Source organism: Vigna radiata, chromosome 1, assembly GCF_000741045.1.
Source record: "Vigna radiata var. radiata cultivar VC1973A chromosome 1, Vradiata_ver6, whole genome shotgun sequence".
NCBI lineage: Eukaryota > Viridiplantae > Streptophyta > Magnoliopsida > Fabales > Fabaceae > Vigna > Vigna radiata.
In genome coordinates, this window is record NC_028351.1 from 6,876,485 (window position 1) to 6,891,645 (window position 15,161).

A 15,161-nucleotide genomic window follows, 5' to 3' on the forward strand; every position below is an offset into this window, starting at 1 on the left:
TATTTTTATATCTTTTTTATGCTTGTGTTATTTAGAATTAATTTGTTTAAGATTAAAAAATTAAATAAAACAATTTAGTGATTATTTTGTCTAAAAAGTATAATTTGAACATTTTAAATAAATATTTGGACTAATGAGTTTAAATATGAGAATAAAGTAACAATTTTATCATATCAACAATTACATAACGCGAAAAATTTAACCACGTTGAAAGCAAGAGTTTGTAGATTCATAACCACATCAAAATAAAATATTTTATATTTTTGTTAAATAATCTAATATATATATATATATATATATATATATATATAAATTATGTCAAAGTGTGTTTTTAGAAAAAAATTTATGTCTATTTATGATTTTGATTTAACCAATGACATCAAATACTTATGAGTAATCACATTAAAAAAAATTATTTAATTCAAATATTACATAAGTTAATTATTTGTTTTTAACAATGTTTATAATGCTTTAGTTAACTCCACGTGTAAGCTTTTATGAATGAGGAGATGAGATTCTTGAAATAAAATAAATTGAAAGAATTAGTAGATTATCCGATTGGAAAAAAATGATTAGGATGTCGATAAATGTATATGTAATATAAAACACATGGTAGAGTTGAGATATGCAAAGATAGATTAGTAATATAGGAATATACACAAGCATATGAAATAAATTACACTAAAATATTTGTTCTCATATTCAAAATTAGCACATTTTGAGTATTATTATCTCTAGTTTTAATTGATCCTTTCAACGTTGATAAAAAAAAAAATGTCTTCTTATATTGATAATTGTCTAAAGAAGTTTATATGAAATAATTAGAAAGATTAGAGATTTCGAATATACACGAAAACAAGGTATACAAGTCGAATAAATGAATATATTGACTAAAACATTCAAACAACCAAGTCAATGATGGATTTTGAATGTCAACATAGCAACTAAAATGATACATTACTTCTTATGATATATGTTGGTGATATGATACTTATGAGAGATGATTTAGAAGAATACAAAACATTGAAATAGTACAAAAAATTTACGACATGATCTTAAGCCTTTGAAATATTTCATTGAAACAGAGGTCTCAAAATCAAACTCCAACTAATAAAAAGAGATATCAAAGACTTCTAATGTATTATTCCTCCCCAGATCCCAAATCAAAGTTAACTTAAGGTCTTAGTGTAATTAGCTAAACACATGAATGTTTTCTAAGATACTTAGGGAAAAGAAACTTTGTTAAAACCACCAACTATAAGGATGTTATGGTTTATACTAATAGATATTGGACAGGTCTTCTTGATAATAGAATATGAACCTTTGGATTCTTCATATTTATAGAGGTAACATCATAAAATGAAAAGAAACAAAAGGTTGTAACTATATACATTACATATAAATACTAAAAAGAATGCTCTATGAAGGTTTCAGACCGATTCAAAATCCAGTTATGTACAATTTCTCGTTCGATTGTATTGTGATAATAATAGTTGCAAGATGTTTATTGTCCTGTTCAAGATGACTTTAATAAAGTATTGCAACATGTAAAGGTTGATAATTATTTTCATCAAAATAAAAGTTTGACATATTATTACGACAAGTCACAGTATTGGAGATTATTAAATAAGTTAAGAATATACAACATTCATTTTCCACCTCAAGAGGAAGTATTTATATAAATATCTTTGATCACATAAAATGTGAATTTATATGACAATAATAAAAAAAATTATAATAATGAAAATTTCCTTAATTTAGTATGATTGATTTATAAACTTTCTTGTTTAACTACTGATTAGTAAGAGTAAAATGCTAAAACCACAAACGAGTCTATATATACAAAAAAAAATATATTAAAATCACATAATGAATTATTTTTTGTTTTTATCATACAAAATTATATAAATAAAAATCATAGAGGAAATCCTATTACCTTAGCAATAGCACTCAGCGGTTGATTTAGGTGAGTTGTTCTGGGGTTACGAAGTCAATAAAGAATGATGGCTTTGAGGATGAGTTCAGTTGATCTCGAGGGAAAAAAAGGGTACACACCATGATTTTGGGATTTCAGCATTTAATTCAGATTAATCAATGCTGCCATTTCTCAAATTCTCAATCCTTGACCGTCAAAACATTACCCAACCGATTCCAAAACCCTCCAGTTGTTGTTGGTGCTTGCTCAAGAGGGTCCTTAAATTTTGCTCTCTCGCCTAACTCTTCGAAAGAATCTACAAGGTTCTGGAGCCTTGCCACAAATTCGATCAGAAGGGATGTAAAAGTGGCTAGAGACAAAGAACTAGCACTTTCATAAGTTTTAGATTCTTCCTCTTTTGTCACTGCATCTGCTGTGAAGGAAATATGAGCAGGCCAAGATATCTGTTTCCTGAACATGTTTTCATCACCAACACCTACAGGCACTGCAGGTTTCTTCTCAGGAGCTGCTTGTTCTCCCCAACCTTTTGGAACTTTGACAGCTCTGAGATCAAGCACAGCTTCACTTAGAGACTTGTACTCCAAAAAGTGTCTTTCTTCATCCACGTTCAAGAGATCTTGAGGATCACCCTCCCCTCTTGGCCGGTTTCCGATTTCCCAGCTCTCTGAATTCACAAGGAGGAAGGATTTTTTGTCAATTTTCTGCTGCAATTCTTCTGCTGCCTCGTGTACTTCGTAAAGAATGTCTTCCTCGCCTAGTTTCTCCATTTTTTTTACTTTGTTTCCGAGATCCCTTAGAATTTTTGCCCCTTCAGAACCTACCTTCTGAAGCTCCCTTTTAAAGACTTGTCTCTTCTCTGGTGGTGCCTGTTTATTACAAGGGAGGCTAAGTACACGTGTGTTTTTGCATAAATCATTAAAAAAAAACGTTTGGAATAAGAATTAAAATTTCCCAACTATTTAACTTTAAATTATCCGAAATTTTGAAGTATTCTCTGTCAGGAGAAAGAACACAAGAAAAGTAATGTAAAATTCATTGAAATCATAAGCAACTATCACTTAAATTATAAAAGTATCATTGTACTCCCCAAAGTTACTAAAATGGCAGTCATTTTAGTCCCTCGTGTTCTCAAACATCAATCTTACAATCTTTGAAATTAAAAAAATAACAACCAAAATTATCAATGGCTGGTATAAGGACTGAAATTAGATTTTTTATAATTTCAGGCACTAAATTAACTAGTAATTGTAATTTCAGGGAGTAACTAAGTACCTTACTCCAAAAATACATAGTAAAGGATATTTTAATAGATATCTGAAGTGTGTTTTTAAGATTGGAAAGAGAGTAGAGAAATGGAGAAGAAAAGTTTCCCAAAATTTCTAAGAATTAATTACAAACCTAAAATATGAACTGTACAAACAGAAAAACAGTTACAAAGATAGTTAACTATTCCTAACTAACTCCTAACTAACTCCCTGATCTATAAAGTCTAAACCACATAATAACACCACTTATAGATGTTATGGATAACTTATTCCACCAAAGTTTCAAGCGTAAATCAACGCACGCAGAGGGTACCTCCTAGCAGTAATTTAGTTACTTCATATGATTAGGAACCATAACAGCAATTGTGAAAGTAAATTTAGAAGAATTGGAACACATTATACCAATATACTGTTTTTGACAAGAAATAGAAAAGCGAAATAGTACTTTGGCCTCATAAAAGCTTGAGTTAATGCAGTGACCATATTCAACCTATGAGAATTAGAAAAGACAGCACTGATTAGCATGTCAAATATGACGAGGTGAAAACAACCTCAAGTTTATCCGTTTCCATGTCAAAATTAACAGAAGGATTTGTAAGCGAGAAACAATATACTGAATCCCAGTATGTATCAGGTACCAGTAGTGTACACATGGGGTATAGTTGGGTTAAAGTTAAGATCTGACTGCATCTCTCGTTCAGCCACTAAGAATACAAGATTCGGGGGCTGAAGGGGTTAATAGTGGATAATAAAAGTTAAGAGAAGCTGAAGTAATATTAGCTTTCTGAACTTGGGGATCAAAGTAATTGACAGTGGATTACAAAAAATGAAGCTAAATTCCAGTATGTCTGAGTAAAATTGATTTTTCCAGGTCTAAGGTTTAAAATCAGTAGACATTTCTCCATAAACCCAAATGGTTTAATTTAATAGTCGATCTCAGTTTAGGAAAAAAAAACTTAGATGAAGTTTGTTAAGTGCTTTTGGTTTTGTTCTCTGATCATAATTAAGGGTTCAGCTGAATAACCTATGCTGACCCATAGTGCAAATCTTTATATCAAAAGTACTTAAGGAACTTGATATACGTTTTGTTCTAATGAATCCTCAGGTTCTGACACCTCACATTGCTAGCCTCAAAACACCAACAGTCGAACCTGGAGTAATTTTTTAATCCCTATTTAAATAAACTATCAATTGTTTTTAAAACAGTATATGAATCAACCTTGAAAATTACCTTTTCTCTAAGTATTAAACATTTAAAACAATTAATAGAACTAACATATTCCAGTGAAAAAACAAACATGGAGGGGAATAAATCAAGAATGATAACAAAATATTAAAATAACAGATCATCACAAGATCTGTATATTGAAAAACTAAATCCTAAAAACCGTCCACCAAAAGTAAATACAAAAGATTCTAAACACTCTGATGTCTTTGGAACAGAAAAGTTTTAAGAAGTACCTGTATTTCAGAAAGTATACATCCATGCATAGCCATGACCATAAATGCACAATGCCTTAGAGCCCCACTTACTTTCACATAATTTTGCCATGGATATCTAAGCATTTTATATCTACCATGAGGTGGCTCCCATACAGCAAAACCCATCTTCAATAAGAAATACGTATCAATGAGTCAAAAAAGGATAATCAATATTTTGCTGTGAAAGTGAAACAGAACAAAAACAGATTATACTAATGAATCCTCTGTGCTTGTAGATTCAACAGCTGATCTGTAGCCTTTGTAAACCACATCCTCTGCAGCTTGGTATGTAAGAATTTTAGAAGGCACTCTCTCGTATTCAACACAATTAAGATAGTTATTAACAACGCCTGAAAAAGAAGGTCAAAAACTTTATTCAACCCAAGAAATAAGATTATGAGGCCACACCAAAATATTAGTTGGTAGTCTATTACAATTCCACAAACTATGACAACCTTCCAATGATGCAGCAACGCCCATGAAATTTTTTGCCACAAGATTATGCAGATCCTCACCGGCCCATATTGGATATATGCATACATTTATCCCGAGTGCGACAGCAGCACCAAGTGCAATGAGCAAAAATCTATTTATAGCTGTTTGAACAAACTCTCCTGTTCGATACCCTGACACAATAATGTAGCAATAGGTGATCAAGAACACACGGAAACCATATTCATAAGCCTTCATTGTTGGATATTGTTTTGCATATGTGGCACAAAATCCTGCCAGTCATACATAATAAAACTGTCAGAACAATGCATACTAAAAAAAGAAAAAAAAAATTGATGAATCTTTATCAGCATAAGAAATAGAAGTGATTCAAATTCCAGACCTACAGTGAAGATGCTAACAGTTATGATGAGCTCTTCCCATTTTCCAGCCAACTGTGATAAGATTCCCATTCCCAAAGCTAGACCTCCAGCTAACAAAGTCCCCAATCCTCTGTTAAGTCCTTTACTAAGAGTTGCCCCTGCAGGAGTACATTGTCACAAATTATTGTTTATAACTGAAATTATAATTTACGAATACATGTTTTACTTCAGCCAATGATTTTTGATAGAAGTATTGGATTTAATAAAAGATGAAGTACATGAACACAGTTGAATTAAATAAGTAGGCCTTCGAACATGCAGCAGAAAAAACTATAGCCTGTGATTTCGTTCGTTACAAGACAGAAGAAATCTATAAGGAAACAAAAGTAAAACATTTTTAATAAAGGAAACAATATTTAAAAGCTCAAAATAATATTTAACAAAAAAATTGAGTTTTCCCGACCACTGCCCTGAAGACACTGGTCAACAAGTACTTTTCCCTAGATTAGTATTATTTTTCTAGACAAACTAACTAAATTAACAGAACCAACATATCACTCTACCACGATAGAATATTTTAACTGAATTCCTTCTACCTCCCCAATGACCCAATCAAAATACAAAATTATACGTCTACTGAAAAGGTTTAAGGCCTTTATGCACTAATACAGGCATATTCTTCGCCAATTCCCCTTGAGGAAGAGGAATTAAAACCCCCAAAACGAAAACGAAAATAAAAATAGGAAACAATTATCTTAATCCATAGCGGATACGAATGACAACAACTTGAGCACGGACAACACTTTATATTAATTAGGTCTTATAATTAAAAACAAAAAAGAGAGAGACATGAATTTGGTTGTCAATCGCATGTTCAAATTTTGTATGTTACTTTAGGTTTAAGTGATAAAAGGACTAAGTTCGAGCCAATTATACGAATCACGTGCAATTCTAGACACTAATAATAAATGTCTTTCTGGAAAGAAAAAAGTAAAAGGAAAGAGGTATACTTTTTAAATGTTAAAAAATAAAGCTATGATTTTGATGAACATCATGCTTATATCTAATGATGAGAGTTTAATTCAGGTACATAACACTACATGAGTTTTCTATACAGTTTTCTACACCGACCCTCAATTAGAAAACAGACTCAGGCGCATCCAGTGTATTTATGTATATAGTATTTATATATGTTATTCGACATTTTTTTTGCATAGATATATTCAACTTTAAATTAGCTATAGTTTCAATATTTGCTAATTTCATCTTAGAAAGCTAAATTCCAAAATATTCTTTGATTAAAAATTCCACGATAATTTAGGTGAGGAGATGTAATTTTTCTTTTTATAGTTTCAATTTTTATTGTATAATTGACCCACATTTGTCCTAAGGAGAAATACTCTTGGCTAAATCGCATACGACACTATAAATAATAGTGAATTCAACACTCAAACTACATAATAAATCCAAAAAGAAACTTAATCCAAAGAAATCCTACTACTTTCTATTTAAAAATCAAATCCAAATTTTAATATAAAAAACAACAAATGAACCAATTCAGGTGGGGTCAACTAGATTCTTGACTTTAAGTAAGCATTAGGAAATAACTGAATGAGATTAACTATTAGTATCAAATTTAATTTACATCCTAAAACGTTAAATAGTGTGTTAATTTACAAAAAATCATGATTCTGACAAAAAACTCTCTCCAGTAATATTTTTCAAGGATTTGAGAAAGATTGTTCTGAAGAATTCTGAAAAAGGAGAGTAGATTGAAGGATGAGATACCTATGCTGAATTCGAAGACCACAACTACAGTGAGAATAGCCCAAACGGAGTATCGACTAACGTCCTCAAAGGGCTTTTTGAGGAAAATCAGAAGAGAAAGGAGAATGAGAGCGAGTCCCATTTTTGCGGAGAATATGATCTTCCTGGGATCAGACATCCCCATCTCCCACGCTCGCGCCGTCACGCGCTTCGTGCTCTTCCACGCGCCGATTATCCCGTCGGAGACAGCGCGGTATGAGCAGCATCGCCTCCGCGGCGAGTTGTCCTCCTCGTCGGACTCCGGCAGAGCGATCCCAATTTGGGAGTAACCTCCACCCTTCATGGAGAGCAGCCTCTCTTTCTTCTCGGCGAAGCTGTGACGGAAGGAGCCCAACTTGGGCACCCTCGCCGCCGAACTCATCATCGCCACCAAAATCGGAGCAAACGCAGACGCGAGTTTGGAGTTGCTAGAAAGGTGGAATAGTGTTTCCGAAGCGTGGCGGTGTAGGAATGCTATAGAAGTTAAGTCGTGTTTGTTTGTGGTTATGAAGAGCCACTATGTACATAACGTGATTACACGACGACATGGATCTCGCAATTCTATTTTCTACTGTAATCATCTAAATTATTCTACTTTATCTTTAAAATACAATAAATAAAAGTTAGTATCAATTTTGTAAAATATAAAAACATTGTTTTATTCGAAACAATTAATAAAATATTTATTTATAGATGCTAATGTTAATTTATTAACAATAAAAATAAGGTTAATAACCATTTTAAAATTAACATAAATGTGATAACAAACATCGACGAGATGATTTTGCTAGCAATCTTAAGGTAATAAATTGAGTATAGGATTTCATAAAAGTTTATGTGGCTAAAAATGTTACAAAATATAATATGTTAAACATCTATACAAACATTATATATATTATAAAATAACATCAAATAAATATTAATGTAGCATTTAATACTATAAATTGATTGTACATTTTAAATAGTTAAATAAATAATTTTTTTTAATATCAACTTATTGTATTATTAAATGCATAACTCTTTTTATAAATACATTTTAGTAATAGATTGAGATTTGACCTTATACTAATTTATCTATCATCGTTGTTAATATATAAGGATAATGATATATAGACAATATTATTTTAATAATATTTGAACATTATTTATGTGTTATGTTTGGTCCATGTTGTTTATGGTTATTATTATTAATTATAAAATAATTTTAAATTAATCACAGAATGATATATAAATAATGTTAAAATAGTGTAAAAAAATATTATCTAAATAAAAGATCCTTAAATGAATTAGTAACGGTTTTATTAACGTTGTTCATCTACCAGTCGAACATCAAGTTGATGATTCTCGCACCAAACCAATCAGTGTTCTTCTTTTCTTGGAGACATTAGCTTGAAGGGATGTAAAGGAATAAGCAATATACAATTGTGTGTATAATAGTCTTTCCTTAAAATAGGTTAGTGTCCTAGCTAGTGACTTTTGTCATATAGGTATTTTTTCCTTTATATAAAGTTTTCGTCTTTTCTTTCTTTTGTACTTTTAACTTTTCAAAAAGAATACTTTTCTTATTCTTCTTCTTCATGTCTTCGGAGTTTTTTTTTTTTTCATGTTAATGTTTCTAAGTTACATATATAAAAATAGAAACTTTAGTAAACAGATGATAAAACCAATCCTACATAAGTATTCTTCATGATATGTCTATTATTAAAGAAGAAAAATTGTTCAAAAGGTAATATCAAATCATCACTATTTCATAGAGACAAGTTATTAAGTTAGAAAAATGTTTCAACGTTTTTTTTTAATGAAAATGAAGAGAAAAAGTGTGGATGTAAATATAAGAAAAAATTTACGTAAAACCACTTATCAATATATATAAACAAAATAATTTACATTGGACAATGAACATCCTAACGTAAATTATCTCATTTATGTTAGTTCATAAGTAGTTTGATATAAAATTGTCATCACTTATTATTTTTATTTCATATATAAATCTTGTGACATCAAAGACAATTTTTGTCTTGGTGTAAAGATAACTCTATTATAAAATAAAACTATATATAAATCTAACAATTATAAGCTTTAACAAACTATGATTATTTAAAGCTACACCTTTTTATTAAAAGTTATTGTTTAAATAATGCATTTGATTTATGCACGTAAACATATTAAATTTTTCTATAAAATGTATATGCTCGTTTTAGATAATAAAACGTAGTATTATTGACTAGTTTTTTTTTTTTTTAATTTTGATCACGCATGTTAAGAGTTTAAATATAAATAATATTTTTAATTTGTGTAATTAATTGGTAGTTGACCTGTGTATAATTTAGGTTTAACTTGCCGATAGACGTAATGATCAAATTTCCAAAGCTTACACAAGTTCGACAAATAATCATCATCACACTTAAAAAATAATTACATTTTTCGTCTTTTCTATTTCTGTCTCTTGCCATATCCATGGTGTACTTAATAGTAAAAATGACTTACAATGAAAAATTAAAAGAAAAAAATTTAATAATTTTATTTTATAATTTTTAAAATAATAATTTATAATTTGTCCATTTTAAATATTTTTTTAAAAATAAATTTATACAAACTAATAAAGTAATAATATTCGGCTATCAAAAATTATTAAAAAAGTTGTTAACAAATATATTTAAGACATCGACAAAGCATCATAGGTGTCGATAAAGAAAAAAAAACATAGTTAAAAAGAATGGCCCAATATACATTTCTCGGTTAAGAAAAGCCCAACCCGTTATACCATGTATTGGAGAGTTACTTCCTACACCACCTCTCCATTCCTCTTTTGTCCTTCTAAAATATTTAATTCCTGGTGTTTAAAATGTATTTACCTTAAACAGATATCTATTGAACACTTAAACAAATATTGAAATTATGACGAATATCGACATCTATTGAAGGGCTCAACCCGTTAAAGGCTCAATGGATTTTCAACATTCCTCGAAGCTTTTCAACTTTTTGTTTTATTTTTTAAAAATTTTTTTAGGTTTAATACTACTTTTAGTTCCTAGTTTGAGAAGTTCTATTTTTCTTTAGTAACAATTAATTTTATTTTTTGAAAAAAATATTTAATTGACTCTTTTTTTTTTAAGACGTCAATTTTTTAACGGTCCTATCCAAATGTTATTTTAACAGTCCTGACATAATATTATGTTAAAAATCATGTCATCATCGTATACAATAAGGATTATAATAAATAATTTAAACTTGAATATAAAACTACTATGAACAAAAAGGACTCAATTGAACAGTTTTTTCAAAAGGTGAGATCAATTATTATAAAAAAATGTAGGACCATATTGAACAAACCCTCCAAACTAAGAACCAAAAGAAGTATTAAGTATTTTTTTATACATAAATAATAATACAAAAATTATTAAATTACAAAAAATCTACAGAAATTAACATTTACAATGTTCAAATAATAAAATCTACAAAAAAATAAATTAATAAACTTAGAAACAAAACCAAAAAAATTAAAAGAGTTGAAACGCGAAGGCGAGATCCTTGAAGACTGAACGGATTTCCCACATCCGTTCAAGGGTTTGCTGTTCTCTTCTTCCTCTTACACGTTCTTCCTCTTACACGGCATAACACATACATCCATTAGATAAGAGACTAAATGAAACCAAACACCAAAATAACAAAGCTTTAACAATAAAATTGTGAAATGGAAGAAGAAAGGAGAAGAGACTAATATAGGATGAGGGGACTGATATCATTAAATTTCAGTTAATCATATCGGTTAAACACTAAAATAGCTTGAATAACATTTATATTTATTTTAAGTCACTGATATATACACATTATCAAAATTCAAGAACATTTTTCCTAAATTTTCCGTGGCTAACTTTCGATTCTCTTATCTTTATCGAATTGTCACAGGTGGCACGTTCTTCGTATCTTTCACTGACACAGAAATTCACACCCATGCATGGCCCGGGAAACTAAACCTTATCCATTTGGGCCTGTTCCACCGATCCACCAAGTTCAGTTCGCACGTGTCAACTCATGATCCTCAAAACGACACCACCGCTTTCACAAAAAATTACACCAACACGTGTCCAAGCACGTGGCAGAAGCATCGTGCAACTCACATGGCACGTGTCATGCTTTTACGACCCTTGACCAGATTTGTATGCTTGGTTTCTCGTATAAAAAGCCCATGCTAGCATGCTGCTTTTCATCAACAACAGCACCTTCAAACACAACCTCCTATAATCACAACAACATCATCAACCATGGCAAGTTATCAGAAGCAGTACGAGGATCAGGGTCGCAAGATCGACGAGTATGGAAACGTCGTAAGGGAAACTGATGAATATGGCAACCCGGTTCAGGCTGCCAGTGTCACCTATATAACCTCCTCCACCGGCGGTGTTAGGGATGACAATAGCAAGCAACATGATACCAGTAATGTCTACGGATCAGACACCCGTAAACAACATGGAACTATAGGTGATACCGGTAGACAGCAAGGACCAACCGCTGGCTTTACTGCTGACACTGGTAGACAACATGGAACTACCGGTGGTTTTACTGGTGACACCCATAGACAATATGGCACTACCGGTGGTTTGACCGGTGACACCGGGAGACAACATGGGACTACCGGTGGTTTTACTGGTGACACCCGGAGACAACATGACACCGGGAGACAACATGGGACTACCGGTGGTTTTGCTGGTGATACCGGGAGACAACATGGGAATACCGGCGGCTTCACTGCTGACACTGGTCTGGGAGGCCCTTACGTTGGAGCCAACACCGCTGACACAGGGACTGGTCCTAGAAGTGGAACCACAGGTGGCAGCGGCTATGGATCGGGTGGTGGCGCAGGTGGTGGTTATGGAAGTGGAACTGGGCATGGTATCAACACTGGGGGAGCACACAGAGATGATGGGTATGGAAGGGAGTATCGTGAGCATGACCAGTCTCGTGGAGATCAGGACAAGAAAGGGATAATAGACAAGATTAAAGAGAAGCTTCCCGGAGTACACAGTGACAACAGCAAGTAGAAACATATGTGTGTGTTTGCATGCATGTATACTACATAGTATAAACATGTTATATTGTTGTGTTTTTGAATAAGTTTGCTGCATATATACGTACTCGTACAGTACTGTCTTGTCGTGTAAATGTGGTGGATCTTGTATATGGTTAAAGTGTATGCAAGAGGAATAAAATGTGCATGCATGCAAGGGAAAGAAGGCATAGATGTTCTGTTCTGCCAATGCATATGTAAAACCTACCCTGTTGTATAGCAGGGTGCTTCAGTTGTGTGTTTTAAATTTTCCAATGAAGCAACTTTTTATTTCTTTCTTTCTTGATCATTTAAATTTTATGTGACCAGCTATTTTCTGTTATCACCTTCCTTAATATCTTTTTAACATGCATAAGAGAAAAATTGTTAGAAAGAATCACTGGTTTTCTTAAAAAAATTAGTAGGATTTGTTATGAAGTTTATTTTTTAAAGATTCTAATAATACCTTAGAATGCGCCATTGATTGAGTTGGTAGAGGTAGATAGCAATGTATAAGTTTCATATATATATTTAAGGTTTAAATTATTGAAAATAACACATGAGAGTAACTGTTCTCTGACAATGTAATTAGCTACCAGCTAAATAACTTCATAAACAGGAAAATTATTGCAGGTGACATAAATAGTACATCCTCTTACATACACACACACACACATATATATATATATATATATATATATATATTCTGGTTTTCTCAAGCGAGACATGTTTCTATTTGATTCTGGGTGGCTAAAAGAGTCCAATTATTGGTGATTGGTTTCTGGTCTTCCATTTCTTCATTGTTCTCGGTCAAGTCTTGAATGTCTAAAATCTCAACTCTTCTGTTAGTTTTCTTCTTTATCTTGATTGCCACATCTTGTGGGATGAATCTGCCACATACAACTACCCTTGTCTGCTGCTTTTCAAGGAGATGGCTGTCCAACTCTAACACAGTCAAAGAAATTCAGAAAATCTACAATTCAACTCTATTTCACAACTATAAGAACTCACTGCATAGATATTAAGAATGATGAGTGAAGCCTAATGATACCATTTTTGTGAAATTTCTGTAAAAGTTTTTTAACAAAGAAAAATGTTATATTGCTCTCTGAACTGAAATCCAAACATGAACTAACCTGGCATATCAAGAATGGCTCTCTTGACTTTTCTGTAACATCCACTACAATCAATGTTGATCCTCATCACCATGCAGTAATGCTGCAACCCAAAGAAAACAAAAAATTATTCAGATTATCTTAAGCATTTATAGCTTGTAAACACTTTAGGTAAGTAAAAGAAGGTGATTAGTGCTTGCTTTCACTGTCATGAAACCAATTAATTAGGAAGAGATAGAGAAACAGCTACAACAGGAACTTGAAAATTCCAAATAGTAGGAATGAGAGCTAGGAAAAGAAAACTTAATCTTAAAAGTATGCAACAAGAAGCTTTGAGAGTCAAAAAGGGTTTATAATGAGCTGGTTAGCATTTCCCTTGATGATGCTCCTTTAGTTTGCTGAATCTGATTCTTTCTGTGAGTAGCTAGGCAAAGGGAGACAAATGTAGCTTACTTTGTCACATTATTCCTGACTTCTTTGTTACCGTTTTGCGCATGCCACTACATAAACAAAGGAAAGCATACTTTCTTTTGGGGAAAAAAAGACATGAAGATCATACTTCTGTTGGAATAAAGTGATCAGCATGCAAATGTTTAAGCAAAAGCAAAAACTTTTACTTGTGTTATTTGAACTTATAATTATTTAACATCTAAGTATTGTTGTCCATATTAGTACTGGTTTTGGTTTATAAGTGTTCATTCAAAATATCTTGTTATCAAAATTGAGAGAATTTTACAATGAGATTATTAACTTCTTCAATGATCATTTTAAAAGTTATATGTAGAGTTTTTAATTGATTGATTTAGATGCAGGAAAATTAAACTATTGTAACTATGCCTTACATTTTTTTAAGTTTTTAAAAGAGTTAGTTTATCACAGGAAGAAACAAGAAATACATGTTAGATGAAACTCACACATAATGTATGGAACAACTCACACAGAAAAGTGATCATTTATCTATTTTAGACACCTTCCATAAACACTAACACAAACAACAAAATGGTTTCTCTGAATAATTTCTTTTTTGTCCCCAATTTGTGTCAGATTATTCTCTTGCTGTTTATTTCTAATCTTCCCAACATATTTTCACAAGACTCTAGCCCTTCAACCCCACCATAGCTGAATGTACATCTAGCCTAATTCCCCTTATTCCTTGCACCCCATTTGTGCAGGGTAGTGACCCTTCTCCAGGGTCACTATGCTGTGGCAACCTCAAACAGATCTACAGCCAAGAGCCATATTGTCTTTGCCTCTTGATCAACAGAACACTTACTCTGCAGTTACCAGCTCTTTGCAACCTTCAAGTTAATGCTAATGCTAATATTCCTTCTGTTTAGGTTGTATAAATAATTTATTACTTATATTTGAATGGTGTTATTTTGAATAATTTTACGTTGAATTGATTTTTTTCTTTGTTTCTTTGACTCAGTGAATCAAGTGCACACATCCCAGGTTTCTTTAGGCACAAAGAATAATTCCATTGTTATCGGTAAACCAACAATTTTTTTTTTCCTTTTACAAATCTCCTATTTTCTTGCATTTTTATTTAACAATTTTTCCATGAAGTAATTAAACAAATATAAACCTTGTGATACTTGCTTATGATTTTTAATGATCTTGCTCTTCTCTATTTGTAGCTTCTCCTTTCGTAGCTTCTCCTGCAGCAGTTCCACCAACACCTGTCATGATGGGATT

The 15,161-nt window shown here is 31.8% G+C and overlaps 3 protein-coding genes across 8 annotated transcripts; 1 reads left to right on the top strand and 2 right to left on the bottom strand.

The window, feature by feature from the left end:
• Positions 1-1,493: 1,493 nt before the first annotated feature.
• LOC106774231 (aluminum-activated malate transporter 9) lies at positions 1,494-7,829 on the bottom strand. Of its 6 annotated transcripts, XR_002668529.1 has the most exons (8): positions 7,287-7,826; positions 5,519-5,656; positions 5,118-5,408; positions 4,897-5,033; positions 4,663-4,809; positions 3,647-3,691; positions 1,937-2,802; positions 1,494-1,512 (listed from the first exon to the last, which is right to left on the bottom strand). XR_002668529.1 is itself a non-coding variant. In XM_022783251.1 (7 exons), the coding sequence occupies exons 1-7, from the start codon at positions 7,687-7,689 to the stop codon at positions 2,116-2,118; spliced, it is 1,749 nt and encodes a 582-aa protein (XP_022638972.1). In that variant the 5' UTR covers positions 7,690-7,829; the 3' UTR covers positions 1,839-2,115. The 6 variants fall into 6 exon arrangements, 5 of the variants coding, with proteins under 5 accessions (XP_022638972.1, XP_022638963.1, XP_022638970.1 ...); XM_022783251.1 differs by lacking the exon at positions 1,494-1,512 and having other exon boundaries at positions 1,839-2,802; positions 5,118-5,309; positions 7,287-7,829; XM_022783242.1 differs by lacking the exon at positions 1,494-1,512 and having other exon boundaries at positions 1,839-2,802.
• Positions 7,830-11,502: 3,673 nt separating this feature from the next.
• Positions 11,503-12,650, top strand: LOC106764161 (dehydrin DHN3). The gene has a single exon (XM_014648397.2). The coding sequence runs from the start codon at positions 11,570-11,572 to the stop codon at positions 12,344-12,346; it is 777 nt and encodes a 258-aa protein (XP_014503883.1). The 5' UTR covers positions 11,503-11,569; the 3' UTR covers positions 12,347-12,650.
• Positions 12,651-13,063: 413 nt separating this feature from the next.
• Positions 13,064-13,771, bottom strand: LOC106769064 (heavy metal-associated isoprenylated plant protein 26). Its single transcript, XM_014654529.2, has 3 exons — positions 13,667-13,771; positions 13,488-13,569; positions 13,064-13,296 (listed from the first exon to the last, which is right to left on the bottom strand). The coding sequence occupies exons 1-3, from the start codon at positions 13,676-13,678 to the stop codon at positions 13,067-13,069; spliced, it is 324 nt and encodes a 107-aa protein (XP_014510015.1). The 5' UTR covers positions 13,679-13,771; the 3' UTR covers positions 13,064-13,066.
• Positions 13,772-15,161: the final 1,390 nt, after the last annotated feature.